At 41.2% G+C, this 25,921-nt stretch overlaps 1 protein-coding gene across 1 annotated transcript; it reads right to left on the bottom strand.

Annotated features, from left to right (window-relative positions):
* Positions 1-6,649: 6,649 nt before the first annotated feature.
* Positions 6,650-24,894, bottom strand: LOC124263612 (integumentary mucin C.1-like). The gene is made up of 10 exons (XM_046698262.1): positions 24,771-24,894; positions 23,416-23,634; positions 22,140-22,229; positions 20,901-21,089; positions 19,579-19,797; positions 18,661-18,750; positions 17,423-17,611; positions 16,665-16,883; positions 15,706-16,026; positions 6,650-7,296 (listed from the first exon to the last, which is right to left on the bottom strand). Exons 2-10 carry the CDS (start codon positions 23,543-23,545, stop codon positions 7,061-7,063), a joined length of 1,683 nt encoding a protein of 560 aa, XP_046554218.1. The 5' UTR covers positions 23,546-23,634; positions 24,771-24,894; the 3' UTR covers positions 6,650-7,060.
* Positions 24,895-25,921: the final 1,027 nt, after the last annotated feature.

Here is a 25,921-nt window from a genome sequence, read left to right as displayed (position 1 = left end):
GAGCGGCTCACATTGTTTGTTGTGTTGTCTACTCTCGAACCTGACCCTGACTAGCGCGTGAAGGGGGCGGCGGTGACTGAATGAATGGTTGAATACTGTGCTTCACAGTGCGGTACAGACTACATGTTGGCCGGGGAAACGTGAGGTGTATATAAGTAGGGCACAGTCATGGACGCTCAATACACCCACTGGTCATTACTGACAGCACTTTCTGCAGGAGTAGTATAACGTTTCCACTGTGTGTCACCTGTATAAAAGTTCGGTACAATATTTCCACTGTGTGTCACCTGTATAAAAGTTCGGTACAATATTTCCACTGTGTGTCACCTGTATAAAAGTTCGGTACAATATTTCCACTGTGTGTCACCTGTATAAAAGTACAATATTTGCACTGTTTGTCATCTGTGCAGAGATTGAATATCACCTGTGTTATGATTTGGTATAAAGTTTGCATTGTTTTATACCTGTGAAGAGATTCAGTACACAGTTTGCATTGTTTTACACCTGTGAAGAGATTCATAATACAGTTTGCATTGTTTTACACCGGTTTAGAGATTTAGAATAAAGTTTGCATTGTTTTACACCTGTGTAGAGATTCAGTATAACGCTTGCATCGTCATACACCCGTGTAGAAATTCAGAATATAGTTTGCATTGTTTTACACCGGTTTAGAGATTTAGAATAAAGTTTACATTGTTTTACACCTGTGTAGACATTCAGTATAACGTTTGCATCGTCATACACCCGTGTAGAAATTCAGAATATAGTTTGCATTGTTTTACACCGGTTTAGAGATTTAGAATACAGTTTGCATTGTTTTACACCTGTGTAGACATTCAGTATAACGTTTGCATCGTCATACACCCGTGTAGAGATTCAGAATATAGTTTGCATTGTTTTACACCGGTTTAGAGATTTAGAATACAGTTTGCATTGTTTTACACCTGTGTAGACATTCAGAATATAGTTTGCATTGTTTTACACCGGTTTAGAGATTCAGAATATAGTTTGCATTGTTTTACACCGGTTTAGAGATTTAGAATACAGTTTGCATTGTTTTACACCTGTGTAGACATTCAGTATAACGTTTGCATCGTCATACACCCGTGTAGAGATTCAGAATATAGTTTGCATTGTTTTACACCGGTTTAGAGATTTAGAATACAGTTTGCATTGTTTTACACCTGTGTAGACATTCAGAATATAGTTTGCATTGTTTTACACCGGTTTAGAGATTCAGAATATAGTTTGCATTGTTTTACACCGGTTTAGAGATTTAGAATACAGTTTGCATTGTTTTACACCTGTGTAGACATTCAGAATATAGTTTGCATTGTTTTACACCGGTTTAGAGATTTAGAATACAGTTTGCATTGTTTTACACCTGTGTAGACATTCAGTATAACGTTTGCATCGTCATACACCCGTGTAGAGATTCAGAATATAGTTTGCATTGTTTTACACCGGTTTAGAGATTTAGAATACAGTTTGCATTGTTTTACACCTGTGTAGACATTCAGAATATAGTTTGCATTGTTTTACACCGGTTTAGAGATTCAGAATATAGTTTGCATTGTTTTACACCGGTTTAGAGATTTAGAATACAGTTTGCATTGTTTTACACCGGTTTAGAGATTCAGAATATAGTTTGCATTGTTTTACACCGGTTTAGAGATTTAGAATACAGTTTGCATTGTTTTACACATTTGTCGACATTCAGAATATAGTTTGCATTGTTTTACACCGGTTTAGAGATTTAGAATACAGTTTGCATTGTTTTACACCTGTGTAGACATTCAGAATATAGTTTGCATTGTTTTACACCGGTTTAGAGATTCAGAATATAGTTTGCATTGTTTTACACCGGTTTAGAGATTTAGAATACAGTTTGCATTGTTTTACACCTGTGTAGACATTCAGAATATAGTTTGCATCGTCATACACCCGTGTAGAGATTCAGAATATAGTTTGCATTGTTTTACACCGGTTTAGAGATTTGGAATACAGTTTGCATTGTTTTACACCTGTGTAGACATTCAGAATATAGTTTGCATTGTTTTACACCGGTTTAGAGATTCAGAATATAGTTTGCATTGTTTTACACCGGTTTAGAGATTTAGAATACAGTTTGCATTGTTTTACACCTGTGTAGACATTCAGAATATGGTTGCATTGTTTTACACCGGTTTAGAGATTTAGAATACAGTTTGCATTGTTTTACACCTGTGTAGACATTCAGTATAACGTTTGCATCGTCATACACCCGTGTAGAGATTCAGAATATAGTTTGCATTGTTTTACACCGGTTTAGAGATTTAGAATACAGTTTGCATTGTTTTACACCTGTGTAGACATTCAGAATATAGTTTGCATTGTTTTACACCGGTTTAGAGATTCAGAATATAGTTTGCATTGTTTTACACCGGTTTAGAGATTTAGAATACAGTTTGCATTGTTTTACACCGGTTTAGAGATTCAGAATATAGTTTGCATTGTTTTACACCGGTTTAGAGATTTAGAATACAGTTTGCATTGTTTTACACCTGTGTAGACATTCAGAATATAGTTTGCATTGTTTTACACCGGTTTAGAGATTCAGAATATAGTTTGCATTGTTTTACACCGGTTTAGAGATTTAGAATATAGTTTGCATTGTTTTACACCTGTGTAGACATTCAGTATAATGTTTGCATCGTCATACACCCGTGTAGAGATTCAGAATATAGTTTGCATTGTTTTACACCGGTTTAGAGATTTAGAATACAGTTTGCATTGTTTTACACCTGTGTAGACATTCAGAATATAGTTTGCATTGTTTTACACCGGTTTAGAAATTCAGAATATAGTTTGCATTGTTTTACACCGGTTTAGAGATTTAGAATACAGTTTGCATTGTTTTACACCTGTGTAGACATTCAGAATATAGTTTGCATTGTTTTACACCGGTTTAGAGATTTAGAACACAGTTTGCATTGTTTTACACCGGTTTAGAGATTTAGAATACAGTTTGCATTGTTTTACACCTGTGTAGACATTCAGAATATAGTTTGCATTGTTTTACACCGGTTTAGAGATTCAGAATATAGTTTGCATTGTTTTACACCGGTTTAGAGATTTAGAATACAGTTTGCATTGTTTTACACCTGTGTAGACATTCAGAATATAGTTTGCATTGTTTTACACCGGTTTAGAAATTCAGAATATAGTTTGCATTGTTTTACACCGGTTTAGAGATTTAGAATACAGTTTGCATTGTTTTACACCTGTGTAGACATTCAGAATATAGTTTGCATTGTTTTACACCGGTTTAGAGATTTAGAACACAGTTTGCATTGTTTTACACCGGTTTAGAGATTTAGAATACAGTTTGCATTGTTTTACACCTGTGTAGACATTCAGAATATAGTTTGCATTGTTTTACACCGGTTTAGAGATTCAGAATATAGTTTGCATTGTTTTACACCGGTTTAGAGATTTAGAATACAGTTTGCATTGTTTTACACCTGTGTAGACATTCAGAATATAGTTTGCATTGTTTTACACCGGTTTAGAGATTTAGAATACAGTTTGCATTGTTTTACACCTGTGTAGACATTCAGTATAACGTTTGCATCGTCATACACCCGTGTAGAGATTCAGAATATAGTTTGCATTGTTTTACACCGGTTTAGAGATTTAGAATACAGTTTGCATTGTTTTACACCTGTGTAGACATTCAGAATATAGTTTGCATTGTTTTACACCGGTTTAGAGATTCAGAATATAGTTTGCATTGTTTTACACCGGTTTAGAGATTCAGAATACAGTTTGCATTGTTTTACACCTGTGTAGACATTCAGAATATAGTTTGCATTGTTTTACACCGGTTTAGAGATTCAGAATATAGTTTGCATTGTTTTACACCGGTTTAGAGATTTGGAATACAGTTTGCATTGTTTTACACCGGTTTAGAGATTCAGAATATAGTTTGCATTGTTTTACACCGGTTTAGAGATTTAGAATACAGTTTGCATTGTTTTACACATTTGTCGACATTCAGAATATAGTTTGCATTGTTTTACACCGGTTTAGAGATTCAGAATATAGTTTGCATTGTTTTACACCGGTTTAGAGATTTAGAATAAAGTTTGCATTGTTTTACACCTGTGTAGACATTCAGTATAACGTTTGCATCGTCATACACCCGTGTAGAGATTCAGAATATAGTTTGCATTGTTTTACACCGGTTTAGAGATTTAGAATACAGTTTGCATTGTTTTACACCTGTGTAGACATTCAGAATATAGTTTGCATTGTTTTACACCGGTTTAGAGATTCAGAATATAGTTTGCATTGTTTTACACCGGTTTAGAGATTTAGAATACAGTTTGCATTGTTTTACACCTGTGTAGACATTCAGAATACAGTTTGCATTGTTTTACACCGGTTTAGAGATTTAGAATACAGTTTGCATTGTTTTACACCGGTTTAGAGATTCAGAATATAGTTTGCATTGTTTTACACCGGTTTAGAGATTCAGAATACAGTTTGCATTGTTTTACACCGGTTTAGAGATTCAGAATACAGTTTACATTGTTTTACACCGGTTTAGAGATTCAGAATATAGTTTGCATTGTTTTACACCGGTTTAGAGATTCAGAATACAGTTTGCATTGTTTTACACCGGTTTAGAGATTTAGAATACAGTTTGCATTGTTTTACACCGGTTTAGAGATTCAGAATATAGTTTGCATTGTTTTACACCGGTTTAGAGATTCAGAATACAGTTTGCATTGTTTTACACCGGTTTAGAGATTCAGAATACAGTTTGCATTGTTTTACACCGGTTTAGAGATTCAGAATATAGTTTGCATTGTTTTACACCGGTTTAGAGTTTCCGAATATAGTTTGCATTGTTTTACACCGGTTTAGAGATTCAGAATATAGTTTGCATTGTTTTACACATGTGTCGACATTCAGTATAACGTTTGCATCGTCATACACCCGTGTAGAGATTCAGAATATAGTTTGCATTGTTTTACACCGGTTTAGAGATTCAGAATATAGTTTGCATTGTTTTACACCGGTTTAGAGATTCAGAATATAGTTTGCATTGTTTTACACCGGTTTAGAGATTCAGAATATAGTTTGCATTGTTTTACACCGGTTTAGAGATTCAGAATATAGTTTGCATTGTTTTACACATGTGTCGACATTCAGTATGAAAAAAAGGCGATTGGGGGGCCTAGTGGTTAAAGATTGATTTCTCACGGAAACAACTTGCCAAAGTACCCAAGCCTGAGGGTAACAAAATGTCGCCACGACCCCATTGCGTGCATTAAGAGTTGACTGAATTCGGTGACTCGACGACTTGTTTTATTGCGTAATCGTATCCGACAGCATTTGACATTGCTCACAATACCATTTCGGGTCCCAGGATAGATGGTTTACAGGCTGTCATGATAGTAATCACTGGGAGATAAAACAACTCGTCAACAACGGCCCTACGGTTTGGATACATCCATATATATATATATACTCAACACAAAAAGTTAAGAACCACCCCAATTTTTAATATTAAAGTATTTAATTTTTCATATTACGATCCATATTATGCTTAAATATTGAAAATTGGGGTGATCCTTAACTTTTTTCTTTGATATACATTGACAGTTTCTGAGAAATCATTTCTCCGTTACAAATTTTGCTATAAAAAAAAGGTATGATGCGTGTCTAATTTTATTACACCCATGTTGGACTTCATCGTATTAATTAGTCTTGATGGACCAATCAAGGGAGAACACTCCTGCTCTATCCCTTCTGGGTCATTCCCACTTGCTTATTGCTGATTGATCTCTTCTTGAGTATTCTTGCTATTACTAGAACGTTCGTGCTTGGTCAATCGCGAGACGGTTCCTGCTGGAACGTTTCTGTCTGTTTCCAGAACGCACTTTCCTGTACAGGTGCAAGCTGGTTCTACTGGAACGTTCTCTCTTGTTTTGAGATAATTCCGCTAGAACGTTAGTGCTTGGCCAGTTGCGAGACGATTTCTTCTAGAACGTTCTCTCTTAGACTGTTGTGAGATGGTTCCGCTAGAACGTTGGTGCCTGGCAAGTTGCGAGGCCATTTCTTCCCGAACGTTCGTGTTTGCACACCTGCGAGATAATTCCTCCAGAAGGTTCTCGCTTTGACAGTTGTGAGATACTCCCTGCTTGAACACTCTTTCTTGGCTAATTGTGAGATGATTCCTCCTACAATGCCCGTGCTCAGCCAGTTGTGAGATCATTTCGCTAGAACGTTGGTGCTTGCCCAGTTCCGAGGCGATTTCTTCTGGAACGTTCGTGCTTGCACACTTGCGAGATAATGCTCAGCCAGCTGCAATGGGGTGTTACTAGAACATTCTTTCTTGGCCAGTTGTAGGATGACTCCTTCTAGAACGTTTGTTCCTGGACAGTTGCGAGATATTTCCTGCTGGAACGCTCATACTTGGCCTGTTGTCAGATTATTTCTGACAGAATGTTAGTGATTTGTCTCTTGTTTGACTGAGTTTAGTTTTACGCCGCTTTTAGCAATATTCCAGCAATATCACGGCGGGGGACACCAGAAATGGGCTTAACACATTGTGCCCATGTGGGGAATCGAACCCGGGTCTTCAGCGTGACGAGTCTCTTGTTTGAGTGCCTGAACATTCCTGTGGGGTCTCATTGTAGAACAGAGTTGTCTGCCTTTGTTGGCCACCGAGATGTGCTGATGTTTTCGACAGAAAGAAATGTTGATTCTCGGTCTTGCTAGGGACGGCTCGTCTATCAGCGAGGCGAACATGTTGCAGAACATTAAGTATATGCTCTTTGTTGACTGACTTAGACTGTGATGATTGGATCGCTTTTAAATGTGTCCAGGACAATGCATCAATATCCGTTATGACAAAACAGTCATGATGTGTCCCCTGTATACATTCAACCAACCAAACGACCAATGTATAGCGTATTCGTGACGTCATCCGTGACGTCACAGTCAGAAAATGACAAACAAGATGAAAACGTTGGAACATCCACTCAGCTACACACAGACTGAAGCTTCTCTACACAGCGGTGTAACACTTTTCTAAAGACGTAGGGATGACATCAGTGCCAAGCAACGCTGGCCGGAAGTGACGACATGCTTTTGTTGTGACGTCAAAGACAAACGAGCAGCACTCGGCTTTGGCGGCACATGTTCGGCCACAACGTGTGATAGAGGTCAAGGTCATAACGGACGTTTCCTCAACTCCGGTTAAGGTCGAGCACTTATTGAACGTCGCTGCTACCACGCCTCCGTCTGAAACAAAGGACGTCAGAGGTCAAAGGTCAAAGATCAAACGTTTATTGTCCAATAGGCCGTCGGCTCGTATGCTAGGGTGAGTTATACTTACAAAATGAAATCATGTGACACTTAGGGATATTCATGTTACTCAATTAGTTCGTTGCTTTTGGATCATGCATGTTTAATATGTAGCAAACAATCTGATATAAAAGATCCGTTCCTTGTTGTAAATACAAAGCGGTCACATTTTGACAAATTCCTTTTGAAGGTCACTGTGAAAATGAATAGACAGACGCAAAGTGAATTTATATATTTCGTTGTATCATATACTGGACACATTCTTTTCGATCTTGCAACTGGCACCATGTGTCATTTGACTTACTGGTCCAGACTCGAATATTTACAGGCCGCCATGGTACAGCTGACATATTCGGACTGCGGCGTTAAGCAACCAACACGCCCAGCTTATCACACACTTGTGTTGTTGTCTTTGAAGTTAGCATTCGTGACCAACACGCCCAGCTTATCACACACTTGTGTTGTTGTCTTTGAAGTTAGCATTCGTGACCAACTCGTGTTATTCCGGGACAAGCCGAATAGCGACTCGTGCCCCTCTGGAAGGATTTCATATTGGCGCATGAACATCAGAACTACTTCAAACAGGAACGATAACTCTATTCCTGTTTGATTCCAATGGTACTTAATACCACCGAAGCACTCAAACATTTTATTGCTGTTTTTGTTTTTCCTTATTTATTTTAAAACATTATACCTCTTTGATGCAACTAAAAAAACTAAAAAAAGGGAGAAAAGCATAAGTTTGTTAAAGACATATTCTAACGTAATTATTTCAAGCTGAACACCTTATATTTCAAATTATATTTCTAAATAGGGTTTAATAATCACAAATGGTAATTGTTTTACTGAATATGCAAATAAATGTATAAAACAACGGCTACATTAAATCCCAAAGCAGATACTCAAAAATGTCTTTAAAATATTTCTCAAACTAAACATACGTGTAACCTTGCTGTCATACCCCAAGTGGAATTTTAAATGAATTCGCTGAAAAATATATGAATGACCAATAAAAGGTCAGACTAATTATAAATTATTCCCAGACATGTGGAATATATGCCAAAGTTATAGACCAAAGTTGATTAGTTACTTACAGATATAATATTATTGTTTTGAAACTCGTTGCGATTTATAAATACATTTCCTAAAACTGTTTGATGCGCACGTACAATCACCACAACAAGCCCACAATATCGTCAGAAATACACTCAGTTGGACCCATGAGAGCCGTAATGTCAACAAACGCACGTGCGTGTATTTGAATCTCTCACTGTCAATCGCATGATTCTTATCAAAAACTTCACATTAGACAGTACAATTCTGTTAGCTACGTTTTTAGTACTTTCAATACATATTTTTCATGATTTTTAAAACAACAACAGCCATAAATGATTTAAGTAGTCGGGATTATTTTTTTATCAAAGCACCGCCACCATTACGCGCGTTCTGATTGGTTTGTCGTATTTTCGCACATTAACAAGCATCGATAGGGGGACGAGTCTTCTTGGAGGTTACGGAAAGGGGCGAGTGGTGACGAATGTGGAGTTAGCCGATGCACTGGGTAAAGGGATGTAACTTGTTTGCATCGTCTAACCTATGCTTGTCTTTTACTAATATGATTGTTTGTTCTTGAACGCCGAACTCGGCAATATTCCAGCTATATCATTCTGGCGGCGGTCTGGACTAATCGAGTCAGGACCAGACAATCCAGTGAGCAACAGCATGAGCATCGATCTACGCAAGTGGGATACGATGACATGTGTCAACCAAGTCAGCGAGCCTGACCATCCGATCCCGTTAGTCGCCTCTTACGACAAGCATGGGTTGCTGATGACAATGACTTGTTGGCAGAATGACGTGTTAACAGTATGACCTGTTGCCGAAACAAGTTGTATAGACAGTATGACTTGTTGACGGAATGACGTATTGACAGTATGACTTGTTGACGGAACGACGTATTGACAGTATGACTTGTTGACGGAATGACGTATTGACAGTATGACTTGTTGACGGAATGACGTATTGACAGTATGACTTGTTGACGGAACGACGTATTGACAGTATGACTTGTTGACGGAATGACGTATTGACAGTATGACTTGTTGACGGAATGACGTATTGACAGTATGACTTGTTGACGGAACGACGTATTGACAGTATGACTTGTTGACGGAATGACGTATTGACAGTGTGACTTGTTGATGGAATGACGTACTGACAGTATGACTTGTTGACGGAATGACGTATTGACAGTATGACTTGTTGACGGAACGACGTATTGACGGTATGACTTGATGACAGAAAGACGTATTGACGGTATGAGTTGTTGACGGAATGACTATTGACAGTATGACCTTTGACGGAATGACGTATTGACAGCATGACTTGTTGAGGGAATGACGTATTGAGAGTAAACTTTGTTTACGGAATGACGTATTGGCAGTATAACTGTTGTAGGAACGACGTATTGAGAGTATGACTTGTTGATGGAATGACGTATTGACAGTATGACCTGTTGTAGGAACGACGTATTGACAGTATGACTTGTTGACGGAATGACGTATTGACATTATGACTTGTTGATGGTATGACATATTGAGAGTATGAATTGTTGATGGAATGACGTATTGACATTATGACTTGTTGACGGTATGACATATTGAGAGTATGAATTGTTGATGGAAGGACATATTGAGAGTGACACTTGTTTCGGAATGATGTATTGACAGTATGACTTGACGGAATGATGTATTGACAGTATGACCTGACGGAATGATGTATTGACAGTATGACTTGAGGGAATGACGTATTGACCGTATGACTTGAGGGAATGACGTATTGACAGTATGACTTGAGGGAATGATGTATTGAGAGTATGACTTGAGGGAATGATGTATTGACAGTATGACTTGACGGAATGATGTATTGACAGTATGACTTGGCGGAATGATGTATTGACAGTATGACTTGACGGAATGATGTATTGACAGTATGACTTGGCGGAATGATGTATTGACAGCATGACTTTAGGGAATGATGTATTGACAGCATGACTTTAGGGAATGACGTATTGACAGTAATACTTGAGGGAATGACGTATTGACAGCATGACTTGACGGAATGACGTATTGACAGTATGGCTTGACGGAATGATGTATTGACAGAATGACTTTAGGGAATGATGTATTGACAGCATGACTTGAGGGAATGACGTATTGACAGCATGATTTGAGGGAATGATGTATTGACAGTATGACTTGAGGGAATGATGTATTGACAGTATGACTTGACGGAATGATGTATTGACAGTATGACTTGAGGGAATGATGTATTGACAGTATGACTTAAGGGAATTACGTATTGACCGTATGACTTGAGGGAATGACGTATTGACAGTATGACTTGAGGGAATGACGTATTGACAGTATGACGTAAGGGAATCACGTATTGACAGTATGACTTGACGGAATGACGTATTGACAGTGTGACTTTAGGGAATGACGTATTGACAGTATGACTTGAGGGAATGACGTATTGACAGTATGACTTGATGGAATGACGTATTGACAGTATGACTTGACAGAATGATGTATTGACAGTATGACTTGAGGGAATGATGTATTGACAGTATGACTTGACGGAATGATGTATTGACAGTATGACCTGACGGAATGACGTATTGACAGTATGACCTGACGGAATGATGTATTGACAGTATGACTTGAGGGAATGATGTATTGACAGTATGACTTGAGGGAATGACGTATTGACCGTATGACTTGAGGGAATGACGTATTGACAGTATGACTTGAGGGAATGATGTATTGAGAGTATGACTTGAGGGAATGATGTATTGACAGTATGACTTGACGGAATGACGTATTGACCGTATGACTTGAGGGAATGACGTATTGACAGTATGACTTGAGGGAATGACGTATTGACAGTATGACGTAAGGGAATGACCTATTGACAGTATGACTTGACGGAATGACGTATTGACAGTATGACGTAAGGGGATGATGTATTGACAGTGTGACTTGACGGAATGACGTATTGCCAGTATGACTTGACGGAATGACGTATTGACAGTATGACTTGACGGAATGATGTATTGACAGTATGACTTGAGGGAATGATGAATTGACAGTATGACTTGACGGAATGACGTATTGACAGTATGACTTGAGGGAATGACGTATTGACAGTATGACTTGAGGGAATGACGTATTGACAGTATGACGTAAGGGAATGACGTATTGACAGTATGACTTGAGGGAATGATGTATTGACAGTATGACTTGACGGAATGACGTATTCACAGTATGACTTGACGGAATGACGTATTGACAGTATGACTTAAGGGAATTATGTATTGACAGTATGACTTGAGGGAATGACGATTGGCAGTATGACTTGAGGGAATGACGTATTGACAGTATGACTTGAGGGAATGACGTATTGACAGTATGACTTGAGGGAATGACGTATTGACAGTATGACTTAAGGGGATGACGTATTGACAGTGTGACTTGAGGGAATGATGTATTGACAGTATGACTTGACGGAATGACGTATTGACAGTTAGACTTCACGGAATGACGTATTGACAGTATGACTTGACGGAATTATGTATTGACAGTTAGACTTGACGGAATGACTTATTGACAGCATGACTTGATGGAATGATGTATTGACAGTATGACTTGACGGAATGATGTATTGACAGTTAGACTTGACGGAATGATGTACTGACAGTATGACTTGACGGAATGACGTATTGACAGTTAGACTTGACGGAATGACGTATTGACAGTATGACTTGACGGAATTATGTATTGACAGTTAGACTTGACGGAATGACGTATTGACAGCATGACTTGACGGAATGATGTATTGACAGTATGACTTGAGGGAATGATGTATTGACAGTTAGACTTGACGGAATGATGTATTGACAGTATGACTTGACAGATTGACGTGTTGACAGTATGACTTGAGGGAATGATGTATTGACAGTATTACTTGACGGAATGACGTATTGACGGTATGACTTGAGGGAATGACGTATTGACAGTATGACTTGACGGAGTGATGTATTGACAGTATGACTAGAGGGAATGATGTATTGACAGTTAGACTTGAACGGGATGACGTATTGACGGCATGACTTGACGGAATGATGTATTGACAGTATGACTTGAGGGAATGACGTATTGACAGTATGACTTAAGGGAATGACGTATTGACAGTATGACTTGAGGGAATGATGTATTGACAGTTTGACTTGACGGAATGACGTATTGACAGTATGACTTGAGGGAATGATGAATTGACAGTATGACTTAAGGGAATGACATTTTGACAGTATGACTTGAGGGAATGATGTATTGACAGTATGACCTGACGGAATGACGTATTGACAGTGTGACTTGATGGAATGATGTATTGACAGAATGACTTTAGGGAATGATGTATTGACAGCATGACTTGAGGGAATGACGTATTGACCGTATGACTTGAGGGAATGACGTATTGACAGTATGACTTGATGGAATGACGTATTGACAGTATGACTTGAGGGAATGACGTATTGACAGTATGACGTAAGGGAATGACATATTGACAGTATGACGTGACAGAATGACGTATTGACAGTATGACGTAAGGGGATGACGTATTGACAGTGTGACTTTAGGGAATGACGTATTGACAGTATGACTTGACGGAATGATGTATTGACAGTATGACGTAAGGGAATGACGTATTGACAGTATGACTTGAGGGAATGACGTATTGACAGTATGACTTGAGGGAATGATGAATTGACAGTATGACTTGACGGAATGACGTATTGACAGTATGACTTGACGGAATGACGTATTGACAGTATGACTTGAGGGAATGATGTATTGACAGTATGACTTGAGGGAATGATGAATTGACAGTATGACTTAAGGGAATAACGTATTGAAAGTATGACTTGAGGGAATGATGTACTGACAGTATGACTTGAGGGAATGACGTATTGACCGTATGACTTGAGGGAATGACGTATTGACAGTATGACTTGATGGAATGACGTATTGACAGTATGACTTGAGGGAATGACGTATTGACAGTATGACGTAAGGGAATGACATATTGACAGTATGACGTGACAGAATGACGTATTGACAGTATGACGTAAGGGGATGACGTATTGACAGTGTGACTTTAGGGAATGACGTATTGACAGTATGACTTGACGGAATGATGTATTGACAGTATGACGTAAGGGAATGACGTATTGACAGTATGACTTGAGGGAATGACGTATTTACAGTATGACTTGAGGGAATGATGAATTGACAGTATGACTTGACGGAATGACGTGTTGACAGTATGACTTGACGGAATGACGTATTGACAGTATGACTTGAGGGAGTGATGTATTGACAGTATGACTTGAGGGAATGATGAATTGACAGTATGACTTAAGGGAATAACGTATTGAAAGTATGACTTGAGGGAATGATGTATTGACAGTATGACCTGAGGGAATGACGTATTGACAGAATGACTTGAGGGAATGACGTATTGACGGTATGACTTGAGGGAATGATGTATTGACAGTGTGACTTGACGGAATGATGTTTTGACAGTATGACTTGACGGAATGACTTATTGACAGTATGACTTGAGGGAATGACGTATTGACAGTATGACTTGAGGGAATGATGTACTGACAGTATGACTTGACGGAACGACGTATTGACAGTATGACTTGACGGAATGATGTATTGACAGTTAGACTTGACGGAATGATGTATTGACAGAATGACTTGAGGGAATGACGTATTGACAGTATGACTTGAGGGAATGATGTATTGACAGTGTGACTTGAAGGAATGATGTATTGACAGTATGACTTGAGGGAATGACGTATTAACAGTATGACTTAAGGGGATGACGTATTGACAGTGTGACTTGAGGGAATGATGTATTGACAGTATGACTTGACGGAATGACGTATTGACAGTTAGACATGACGGAATAACGTATTGACAGTATGACCTGACGGAATGATGTATTGACAGTTAGACTTGACGGAATGACGTATTGACATCATGACTTGATGGAATGATGTATTGACAGTATGACTTGATGGAATGATGTATTGACAGTTAGACTTGACGGAATAACGTATTGACAGTATGACTTGACGGAATGACGTATTGACAGTTAGACTTGACGGAATGACGTATTGACAGTATGCCTTGACGGAATTATGTATTGACAGTTAGACTTGACGGAATGACGTATTGACAGCATGACTTGACGGAATGATGTATTGACAGTATGACGTGACGGAATGATGTATTGACAGTTAGACTTGACGGAATGATGTATTGACAGTATGACTTGACAGAATGATGTATTGACAGTATGACCTGACGGAATGATGTATTGACAGTATGACTTGAGGGAATGATCTATTGGCAGTTACACTTGACGGAATGATGTATTGACGGTATGACTTGACGGAATGACGTATTGACATCATGACTTGACGGAGTCATGTATTGACAGTATGACTTGACGGAATGATGTATTGACAGTATGACTTGAGGGAATGACGTATTGACAGTATGACCCGACGGAATGATGTATTGACAGTATGACTTGAGGGAATGATGTATTGACAGTATGACTTGAGGGAATGATGTATTGACAGTTAGACTTGACGGAATGACGTATTGACAGCATGACTTGACGGAATGATGTATTGACAGTATGACTTGGCGGAATGATGAATTGAAAGTATGACTTGAGGGAATGACGTATTGACAGTATGACCTGACGGAATGATGTATTGACAGTATGACTTGACGGAATGATGTATTGACAGTATGACTTGACGGAATGATGACTTGACAGTATGACTTGAGGGAATGATGTATTGACAGTATGACTTGAGGGAATGATGTATTGACAGTATGACTTGAGGGAATGACGTATTGACAGTATGACTTGAGGGAATGATGTATTGACAGTATGACTTGAGGGAATGATGTATTGACAGTATGACTTGAGGGAATGACGTATTGACAGGAAGATTTGTTGACGGAATAACTGATTGACGGTATGACGGGTTGACGTTTTGTTAGATTTAACTTTCTTAACGCATTACCAGAATGAAGTATTGGCGTACTGACAGAATGAAGTATTGGCGTACTGACGGAATGACGTGTTGACGGATTGATGCACAGATTAATTGCCGTAACGACGTAACGACGTATATGATATATGTAAACAAGCATCAGTAATGAACAATTTATAATACATGTGCCCGTTGGACATTACCGAAGGAGCGAGTACAGGATGCTGGAACAGCAGATGTTGTTGTTGCTGGTACTGTCGTTGTTGTTGCTGGTACTGTCGTTGTTGTTGAAGGTACTGTCGCTGTTGTTGCTGGTACTGTCGTTGTTGTTGCTGGTACTGACGTTGTTGTTGCTGGTACTGTCGTTGTTGTTGCTGGTACTGTCGTTGTTGTTGAAGGTTGTGACATAAATAATATCGGATCTGTCGCTGTTGTTGCTGGTACTGACGTTGTTGTTGCTGGTACTGTCGTTGTTGTTGGTAGTACTATCGTCGCTATTGATGATTCAACAGTTGTTGCCGGGACTAAAAATATAAGCATTTCACTGTAGGCAGATTTCATATTTCTTTGTCCGTGTATATCAAGGCCAGTAGGTGTAGCTATTAAACGTTGCTCTTCGCCCCCAACATGGCTGCAAAGCAGTATTAGAATATTGACATCCTTTGAAATTGCGACATAACTGCTCATGCCTTGTATACTAATCGTCAACTCTTTATCTTTGATCAAAGCGAAGTTTTAACATTTATCCTCACTATACCCAATTTTTGTTGAGGAGCATAATAAGGTATCCACACATTCATCTATTCATCCATCCATTCACCCACCCATGCATCCATCATCTATTCACCCATCCATCCATCGTCCATCTGTCCCATTCCATCCAGCGACCCGTCCATCCACCCAACCATGCATCTGTCTACCCATCCATCCATCCATTCATCATCCATCTGTCCCATTCCCTACATCGACCCGTCCACCCACCCAACCATGCATCTGTCTACCCATCCATCCATCCTTTCATCCATTCATCATCCAACTGTCCACCCCCACCCCACCCCCACCCCCACATACCCACCGATCCATCCATTCATACACCAACCCACCCATCCAGCCATCCATCCATCCACCAGCCCATCCCATCCATCTCCAGACTGCTACCCACCTCCAGCCTCCTGACACACGACTCTGTACCAGGCTGTGAGGGGTACCGCCTTCCACTTGCCGCCCATATTGCTGGTTTGGCTGTAAGCGCATTCACCGGAAGAGCCTCCTTCCCATCTTGGTGACGTCATATCAGTTCCGGTTCCGGTTACAACGTCCCACCACTTCCATACCCCGATGACCTTCTTCAGCCCCAACCAGTGCTGCCCGTATTGACTTCCTGTGGCAAGGGAGATAATCTATACTAGGCGTCATTAATAAAGGGTCAAATGATATATAGCAGATGTAAAGAAATTGTTTTCCAGAAATAATAGAACTAAGAGTGTCATCATAATGCTTAATGTGTTGACAAACGTGACGCATCGTGACATACAAAAAGTTCAAACAGCACTAGCAAACATCAGTTGTATACACCAACCACCCAAAATGAAAATGACAAACGTGAAACACTCGGTCATTCAATATCTGTGTACGCTCCTCGCCCGTCCAAGACACAAGATCTGCTGCGTTAAGGAATCTGTTATGTAACGCAGTGTTAATCATGTGCCTATCATCTCGGACTGTTGTGACTCTGGAGCGACCTGGTCGACGTGCATATTCCACGGATCGATCTACGCAATTTGGATACGACAACAGTATATATGACACCATGAAAAGGACAATATAGAACCAAGTACAACTTGGCTTGTAAGATGATGTTGTGAAGGAGTCTGACATTATTATTTATACATATGGATTGTACAAGGATGTTACCCCTACCTAGTGCAGCGTACACGCTCTCCTGGGTAGCCTCGACTTGGAAGTCCGGTAATTGTGTCGATTCACTCAAACAAAGTGCCTCTGCAGTGGCGTATTGTACATTATTATTGAAACCGTAGTAACAGACCCCGCCCACTATGGCGGTCATGTGCAGAGCAGGATCAGACAAGAACTTGGGACAGTTGCCACCTGTTGAACAAAATCAGTTTGCCAAATGAGTTACGAATAGAACTATATGAATGTCATTATGCTTTTTTGGGTGGAGAATGCTTGTGTTGACTGGTCAGAGTGATGGAACTAGATCTGGTCTGGAGGAGAGATGAGAGGAGAACAAGATGTCGTCTAGAGGAGAGGTGACAGTGGAGAGAGGAGGAAGATGTAGTCTGGAGGAGAGGTAAGAAGAGAACAAAATGTCGTCTGGAGGAGACGTGAGATGAGACAAAGATGTCGTCTGGGAGAGAGGTGACAAAGGAAAAAGATGTCGTCTGGAGGTGAGGTAAGAGAGGAGATGTCGTCTGGAGGAGAGGTAAGAGGGAGAAAGATGTCGCGTGGTGGTAGAAAATGGCTACAGCACCAGCGTCTCACCTGTTTCTCACAAAAAAGAAGGGTACATGACAAAGGGTACATGACGAAGGGTACACAGAGTCATATGATATAAGTGAGTCTGTACTCATAGGTAAACACAGTTGGTTGGGTGCATGATATATTCCTAGAGATATGTTGACAACGAATTCATCTTATCGACATCGATTCAAACTGGACCAGAATATATTTCTGCAGTTACACTGCGTTAGCAAGAATCATTACAATTACAGTCATATTATTGAAGCATCGGGTAGGAATTGGTCTTCAGCAACCCATGCTTAGGCGACTAACGGGATCGGGTGGTCAGGCTCGCTGACTTGGTTGACACATGTCATCGGTTCCTCCTTGACTAGATCGATGCTCCTGCTGTTGATCACTGGATTGTTTGGTCCAGGCTCGAGTATTTACAGACCATCGCCATATAGCTGGATTATTGCCGAGTACGGCGTTCAAGAACAAACAATCATATTCGTGAAAGACAAACATAGGGGGAGACGACGCAAACGAGTTACCTCCCTTTACCCGGGCGCAAAGACTCAACAATACAGGTGTGTGATAAGCTTAACGTGTTTGTTGCTTAATGGCGCTGTCAGTCATTGTCAGCTACATGAGTCGGCGGCCTTTAGGACAATAAACTTCTCAATATCTTTTACCTGTGACATCTGGCGCTGTTGTTGCTGGTACTGACGTTGTTGTTGTTGGTACTGTCGTCGCTATTGATGATTCAACAGTTGTAGCCGGGACTAAAAATATAAGGACGGCAGATTAAAAGTGTTGCTGTAGGCAAATGAATTTTAATTTTAAACTTTAATAACATCGTATTTCTATATTTTATGGCGAGGTGTAAGCAGTATGATCTTAACTAAGACGTCACAGACTGCCCCTGTTTGATGAGGTCGTAAAATAATTCACAATTCATCTGGCTCACTGGTTACATGTTATGTGCTTTTTGCGCTCATTCAGTGTAGTTTTGTAACGCATAATGTGATTGATATAATATCAAGTCCGTACCAGACTGCCAAACTTTTCTAGCGACAGAGCGTCGTTTTGAGATTTCCACGATTTCCAGATTTCCGTTTTCAGAGCACGCTGCACAACGTGTTTGCAAGGATTAGAAGGAGCGTAGTGTTGCAACATACAAGTGCTTAGATGTATCAAATAATACTGATTAGTATTTATGTATCCAGTTGAATGTATTTGTTTCAAAATTCTGGACTGGTTATTGTACTAACTTGCGCAATAGGACGGAACTCAGCCAGCAGGAAACGAGACTGTTGTGTAATCAATGTTTTGACTTGGATTGCTGAAGAGCGTAATAAGTTATGGTCAATGGACTTCCCATCCATAAATCCGTCTATCCATTCATCCATCCATCCATCTGTCAACCCACCCAACCACCCATCCATCCATCCATCCATCCATCCATCATCCACCCAACCATCCATCCATCCTTCCATCAATCCATCATCCGCCCAACCACCCATCCATCCATCCATCTATCCACCCATCCATACACCTAACCACCCATCCATCCATCCATCCATCCCATCCATCTCCGGACTGCTACCCACCTCCAGCCTCCTGACACACGACTCTGTACCAGGCTGTGAGGGGTACCGCCTTCCACTTGCCGCCCATATTGCTGGTTTGGCTGTAAGCGCATTCACCGGAAGAGCCTCCTTCCCATCTTGGTGACGTCATATCAGTTCCGGTTACGGTTACAACGTCCCACCACTTCCATACCCCGCTAACCTTCTTCAGCCCCAACCAGTGCTGTCCGTATTGGCTTCCTGTGGCAAGGGAGATAATCTATACTAGGCGTCATTAATAAAGGGTCAAATGATATATAGCAGATGTAAAGAAATTGTTTTTCAGAAATAATAGAACTAAGAGTGTCATCATAATGTTTAATGTTTTGACAAACGTGACGCATCGTGACATACAGACAAACAGTTCAAAAAGCACTAGCAAACATCAATTGTATTGACCAATCCCCAAAATGAAAATGACAAACGTGAAGCACTCGGTCATTCAATATCTTGTGTACCCTCCTCGCGCGTCCAAGACATAGGTGCACCTTGTTCTCATGCTCCTTATCAAGTTCATAAAGAAAGCTTGAGGAATCGCATTCCATTCTTCTACTAGAGCTCTGCGGAGTCCTCGGGGATCCACTGCTAGCATGCTCAATTGGGTTGAGGCCACTCCATCCGCTCTACACCCTGCTGCCTAAGTAATTCCGTGACAATCCTGGCCCTATGAGGCCTCGCGTTGTCGTCTTGCAGTAAAGAGTGTCGACCATAAAAAGCCATGCATAACTTGCAGGAATGGTACTGCTATAGGAGCCAGAATCTCGTCCCAATAACGTGATTCGCTTTTCATTGCGTCGATAAATCCTCCGACCATCATTGAAGGACACATTGAATCATCTGCCTTCAACTGTGAAGAGCACGCAGGACCATTGACGTTGATTCCAGCGGCCATGATGTCTACTCCAGCTCAAACGCGTCTGCTTGTGACGTATTGTTGTTGGTGGACGAACTGCAGGTCGCCTACAGCGGAATCCGGCTGCCCTTAAACGTCGACGAACGGTGCTCCTGGATATCCAATGTTAACACTGAAGTGCTGTCTGGAGATCTGCTGCGTTAAGGAATCTGTTATGTAACGCAGTGTTAATCATGTGCCTATCATCTCGGACTGTTGTGACTCTGGAGCGACCTGGTCGACGTGCATATTCCACGGATCGATCTACGCAATTTGGATACGACAACAGTATATATGACACCATGAAAAGGACAATATAGAACCAAGTACAACTTGGCTTGTAAGATGATGTTGTGAAGGAGTCTGACATTATTATTTATACATATGGATTGTACAAGGATGTTACCCCTACCTAGTGCAGCGTACACGCTCTCCTGGGTAGCCTCGACTTGGAAGTCCGGTAATTGTGTCGATTCACTCAAACAAAGTGCCTCTGCAGTGGCGTATTGTACATTATTATTGAAACCGTAGTAACAGACCCCGCCCACTATGGCGGTCATGTGCAGAGCAGGATCAGACAAGAACTTGGGACAGTTGCCACCTGTTGAACAAAATCAGTTTGCCAAATGAGTTACGAATAGAACTATATGAATGTTATTATGCTTTTTTGGGTGGAGAATGCTTGTGTTGACTGGTCAGAGTGATGGAACTAGATCTGGTCTGGAGGAGAGATGAGAGGAGAACAAGATGTCGTCTAGAGGAGAGGTGACAGTGGAGAGAGGAGGAAGATGTAGTCTGGAGGAGAGGTAAGAAGAGAACAAAATGTCGTCTGGAGGAGACGTGAGAAGAGACAAAGATGTCGTCTGGGAGAGAGGTGACAAAGGAAAAAGATGTCGTCTGGAGGTGAGGTAAGAGAGGAGATGTCGTCTGGAGGAGAGGTAAGAGGGAGAAAGATGTCGCGTGGTGGTAGAAAATGGCTACAGCACCAGCGTCTCACCTGTTTCTCACAAAAAAAGAAGGGTACATGACAAAGGGTACATGACGAAGGGTACACAGAGTCATATGATATAAGTGAGTCTGTACTCATAGGTAAACACAGTTGGTTGGGTGCATGATATATTCCTAGAGATAGGTTGACAACGAATTCATCTTATCGACATCGATTCAAACTGGACCAGAATATATTTCTGCAGTTACACTGCGTTAGCAAGAATCATTACAATTACAGTCATATTATTGAAGCATCGGGTAGGAATTGGTCTTCAGCAACCCATGCTTAGGCGACTAACGGGATCGGGTGGTCAGGCTCGCTGACTTGGTTGACACATGTCATCGGTTCCTCCTTGACTAGATCGATGCTCCTGCTGTTGATCACTGGATTGTTTGGTCCAGGCTCGAGTATTTACAGACCATCGCCATATAGCTGGATTATTGCCGAGTACGGCGTTCAAGAACAAACAATCATATTCGTGAAAGACAAACATAGGGGGAGACGACGCAAACGAGTTACCTCCCTTTACCCGGGCGCAAAGACTCAACAATACAGGTGTGTGATATGCTTAACGTGTTTGTTGCTTAATGGCGCTGTCAGTCATTGTCAGCTACATGAGTCGGCGGCCTTTAGGACAATAAACTTCTCAATATCTTTTACCTGTGACATCTGGCGCTGTTGTTGCTGGTACTGACGTTGTTGTTGTTGGTACTGTCGTCGCTATTGATGATTCAACAGTTGTAGCCGGGACTGAAAATATAAGGACGGCAGATTAAAAGTGCTGCTGTAGGCAGATTTCAAATTTCTTTGTCCGTGTATATTAAGACCAGTAGGTGTAGCTGTTAAACGTTGCTCTTCACCCTCAACATGGCTGCAATGCAGTATAAGAATATTGACATCCTTTGAAAGTACGACCTAACTGCTCATGTCTAGTATGTTAATTGTCAACACTTTATCTTTGTTCAAACGATTATTTTTAACATTTATCTTCACAAACCGAAACATCAGTTTCATTAACCTATTCGGACAATGACCTACTTTTCAGCCGACCCGAATTTTCTCGTGTGAAAGTGAAAAAAAGACACCACAAACACCTATGGTTACACTGAATTCCAATTCCTTGTTTCATAAAAAAATGGTATTTACAAATGAATTTTAATTTTAAACTTTAATAACATCATATTTCTATATTTTATGGCGAGGTGTAAGCAGTATGATCTTAACTAAGACGTCACAGACTGCCCCTGTTTGATGAGGTCGTAAAATAATTCACAATTCATCTGGCTCACTGGTTACATGTTATGTGCTTTTTGCGCTCATTCAGTGTAGTTTTGTAACGCATAATGTGATTGATATAATATCAAGTCCGTACCAGACTGCCAAACTTTTCTAGCGACAGAGCGTCGTTTTGAGATTTCCACGATTTCCAGATTTCCGTTTTCAGAGCACGCTGCACAACGTGTTTGCAAGGATTAGAAGGAGCATAGTGTTGCAACATACAAGTGCTTAGATGTATCAAATAATACTGATTAGTATTTATGTATCCAGTTGAATGTATTTGTTTCAAAATTCTGGACTGGTTATTGTACTAACTTGCGCAATAGGACGGAACTCAGCCAGCAGGAAACGAGACTGTTGTGTAATCAATGTTTTGACTTGGATTGCTGAAGAGCGTAATAAGTTATGGTCAATGGACTTCCCATCCATAAATCCGTCTATCCATTCATCCATCCATCCATCTGTCAACCCACCCAACCACCCATCCATCCATCCATCCATCCATCATCCACCCAACCACCCATCCATCCATCCATCCATCAATCCATCATCCACCCAACCATCCATCCATCCATCCATCTATCCATCCATCCATACACCTAACCACCCATCCATCCATCCATCCATCCATCCCATCCATCTCCGGACTGCTACCCACCTCCAGCCTCCTGACACACGACTCTGTACCAGGCTGTGAGGGGTACCGCCTTCCACTTGCCGCCCATATTGCTGGTTTGGCTGTAAGCGCATTCACCGGAAGAGCCTCCTTCCCATCTTGGTGACGTCATATCAGTTCCGGTTACGGTTACAACGTCCCACCACTTCCATACCCCGCTAACCTTCTTCAGCCCCAACCAGTGCTGTCCGTATTGGCTTCCTGTGGCAAGGGAGATAATCTATACTAGGCGTCATTAATAAAGGGTCAAATGATATATAGCAGATGTAAAGAAATTGTTTTCCAGAAATAATAGAACTAAGAGTGTCATCATAATGTTTAATGTTTTGACAAACGAGACGCATCGTGACATACAGACAAACAGTTCCAAAAGCACTAGCAAACATCAGTTGTATAGACCAATCCCCAAAATGAAAAGGACAAACGTGAAGCACTCGGTCATTCAATATCTTGTGTACCCTCCTCGCGCGTCCAAGACATAGGTGCACCTTGTTCTCATGCTCCTTATCAAGTTCATAAAGAAAGCTTGAGGAATCGCATTCCATTCTTCTACTAGAGCTCTGCGGAGTCCTCGGGGATCCACTGCTAGCATGCTCAATTGGGTTGAGGCCACTCCATCCGCTCTACACCCTGCTGCCTAAGTAATTCCGTGACAATCCTGGCCCTATGAGGCCTCGCGTTGTCGTCTTGCAGTAAAGAGTGTCGACCATAAAAAGCCATGCATAACTTGCAGGAATGGTACTGCTATAGGAGCCAGAATCTCGTCCCAATAACGTGATTCGCTTTTCATTGCGTCGATAAATCCTCCGACCATCATTGAAGGACACATTGAATCATCTGCCTTCAACTGTGAAGAGCACGCAGGACCATTGACGTTGATTCCAGCGGCCATGATGTCTACTCCAGCTCAAACGCGTCTGCTTGTGACGTATTGTTGTTGGTGGACGAACTGCAGGTCGCCTACAGCGGAATCCGGCTGCCCTTAAACGTCGACGAACGGTGCTCCTGGATATCCAATGTTAACACTGAAGTGCTGTCTGGAGATCTGCTGCGTTAAGGAATCTGTTATGTAACGCAGTGTTAATCATGTGCCTATCATCTCGGACTGTTGTGACTCTGGAGCCACCTGGTCGACGTGCATATTCCACGGACCGATCACAATTCATTGATCAACAGCATGAGCATCGATCTACGCAATTTGGATACGACAACAGTATATATGACACCATGAAAAGGACAATATAGAACCAAGTACAACTTGGATTGTAAGATAATGTTGTGAAGGAGTCTGACATTATTATTTATACATATGGACTGCACAAGGATGTTACCCCTACCTAGTGCAGCGTACACACTCTCCTGGGTAGCCTCGACTTGGAAGTCCGGTAATTGTGTCGATTCACTCAAACAAAGTGCCTCTGCAGTGGCGTATTGTACATTATTATTGAAACCGTAGTAACAGACCCCACCCACTATGGCGGTCATGTGCAGAGCAGGATCAGACAAGAACTTGGGGCAGTTGCCACCTGTTGAACAAAATCAGTTTGCCAAATGAGTTACGAATATAACTGTATGAATATGATTATACTGCGTGGAGAATGCTTGTGTTGTCTGGTCAGAGTGATGGAAGGATATTTGGTCTGGAGGAGAGATGAAAGGAAAATAAGATGTTATTTAGAGGAAAGGTGACAATGGAGAAAGATGTCGTCTGGAGGAGAGGTGAGAGGAGAGAAAGATGTCGTCTGGAGAAGAGGTGAGAGTGGAGAAAGATGTCGTCTGGGAGAGAGGTGAGAGGGGAGAAAGATGTCGTCTGGGGGAGAGATGAGAGGGGAGAAAGTATGTCGTCTGGGAGAGAGGTGAGAGGGGAGAAAGATGTCGTCTGGGGGAGAGGTACGAGCGGACAAAGATGTCTCCTGGTTGAGGGATGAGAGAGGAGAAAGACGTCGTCTGGGGGAGAGGTGAGAGGGGAGAAAGATGTCTGGAGGAGAGGGAGAAAGATGTCGTCAGGGGGAGAAGTAAGAGGGGAGAAAGATGTCGTCTGGGGGGAGAGATGAGAGGGGAGAAAGATGTCGGCTGTAGGTGAGGTGAGAGGGGAGAAAGATGTCGTCTGGGGGGAGAGATGACAAGGGAGAAAGATGTCGTTTGGAGGTGAGGTGAGACGGTGAGAAAGATTTCGTCTGGAGGTGAGGTGAGAGGGGATAAAATATGTCGTCTGGGAGAGAGATGAGAGGGGAGAAAGATGTATGGAGGTGAGCTGAGAGGGTAGAAAGATGTCGTCTGGAGGTGAGGTGAGAGGGGTGAAAGATGTCGTCTGGGAGAGAGGTTAGAGGGGAGAAATATGTCTGGGGGAGAGATGAGAGGGGATAAAGATGTCGTCTAGGAGAGAGATGAGATGGGATAAAAATGTTGTCTAGGAGAGAGATGAGAGGGGATAAAGATCTGGTCTAGAAGAAAGATGAGATGGGATAAAGATGTCGTCTGGGAGAGA

The sequence above is a fragment of the Haliotis rubra genome, unplaced genomic scaffold (assembly GCF_003918875.1).
Source record: "Haliotis rubra isolate DU_JTF1 unplaced genomic scaffold, ASM391887v1 Scf89, whole genome shotgun sequence".
NCBI lineage: Eukaryota > Metazoa > Mollusca > Gastropoda > Lepetellida > Haliotidae > Haliotis > Haliotis rubra.
The sequence above is the reverse complement of the archived record's forward strand: the minus strand, read 5'-3'. Positions and strand labels throughout refer to the sequence as shown.

Bases quoted from the DNA above. Each gene is read 5' to 3' on its own strand.
- LOC124263612 (XM_046698262.1), bottom strand. From the start codon at position 23,545: ATGACGTCACCAAGATGGGAAGGAGGCTCTTCCGGTGAATGCGCTTAC. The intron at 21,090-22,139 runs GTAAAAGATATT...TTTGTTCAACAG, and splicing joins AACAGCGCCAGATGTCACAG to GTGGCAACTGTCCCAAGTTC. The intron at 16,884-17,422 runs GTAGGGGTAACA...CCCTTGCCACAG, and splicing joins GAGCGTGTACGCTGCACTAG to GAAGTCAATACGGGCAGCAC.